The sequence below is a fragment of the Elephantulus edwardii genome, unplaced genomic scaffold (genome assembly GCF_000299155.1).
Source record: "Elephantulus edwardii isolate Elephantulus edwardi_28Jun2011 unplaced genomic scaffold, EleEdw1.0 scaffold00418, whole genome shotgun sequence".
Taxonomy (NCBI): domain Eukaryota; kingdom Metazoa; phylum Chordata; class Mammalia; order Macroscelidea; family Macroscelididae; genus Elephantulus; species Elephantulus edwardii.
Window position 1 is genome coordinate 546,037 of NW_006400168.1, and position 591 is coordinate 546,627.

The following is a 591-nucleotide window of genomic DNA, read 5'->3' on the forward strand; positions in this document are numbered from 1 at the left end:
AGGATCTAGAAAAGCACACAATGGTCATCGAGTACATTGGCACCATCATTCGCAATGAGGTGGCCAACCGGCGGGAGAAAATCTATGAAGAGCAGGTATGGACGGGCAGAGGGGCCAGTGTGGTGCATAGATCAAGCTCAGTCAAAGAACAAGGGCAGAATGGGACGCAGGAGAGCAGGAAGAAAGCTGTAGGAAGAGATGGGGAAGGGCAAGGGAAAGAGCATGCAAGATAAGCCTACTGTGTGGATCTGCTGAATTTATGCTCCCATCCCCACCATCGTTCTCTGATATTCTTGCTCCTTTTTCTGTTATCTGTACTTTTCTAGAATCGAGGCATCTACATGTTCCGGATAAACAATGAACATGTGATTGATGCTACGTTGACTGGAGGCCCTGCCAGGTGAGAGAGGAATGAGGAAAGGATTTAAGGGACCCAAGGGCTCACATTCTGGGTATGGGCCAAGGAACCAAAATATTCCCAACTGTATCCTACTTCCCAGGTATATTAACCATTCCTGTGCCCCTAACTGTGTGGCAGAAGTTGTGACTTTTGATAAGGAGGACAAAATCATCATCATCTCCAGCCGGCGA

The 591-nt window shown here is 47.9% G+C and overlaps 1 protein-coding gene across 1 annotated transcript in view; it reads left to right on the forward strand.

Moving 5' to 3' along the window:
- KMT2D (lysine (K)-specific methyltransferase 2D) overlaps positions 1 to 591 on the forward strand; it is a 48,001-nt gene that overhangs the window by 42,493 nt on the left and 4,917 nt on the right. Inside the window, exons 53-55 of the mRNA XM_006902497.1 lie at positions 3 to 95; positions 327 to 400; positions 501 to 587. Coding sequence (XP_006902559.1) covers positions 3 to 95; positions 327 to 400; positions 501 to 587 — 254 coding nt within the window. The remainder of the gene's footprint in view (positions 1 to 2; positions 96 to 326; positions 401 to 500; positions 588 to 591) is intronic.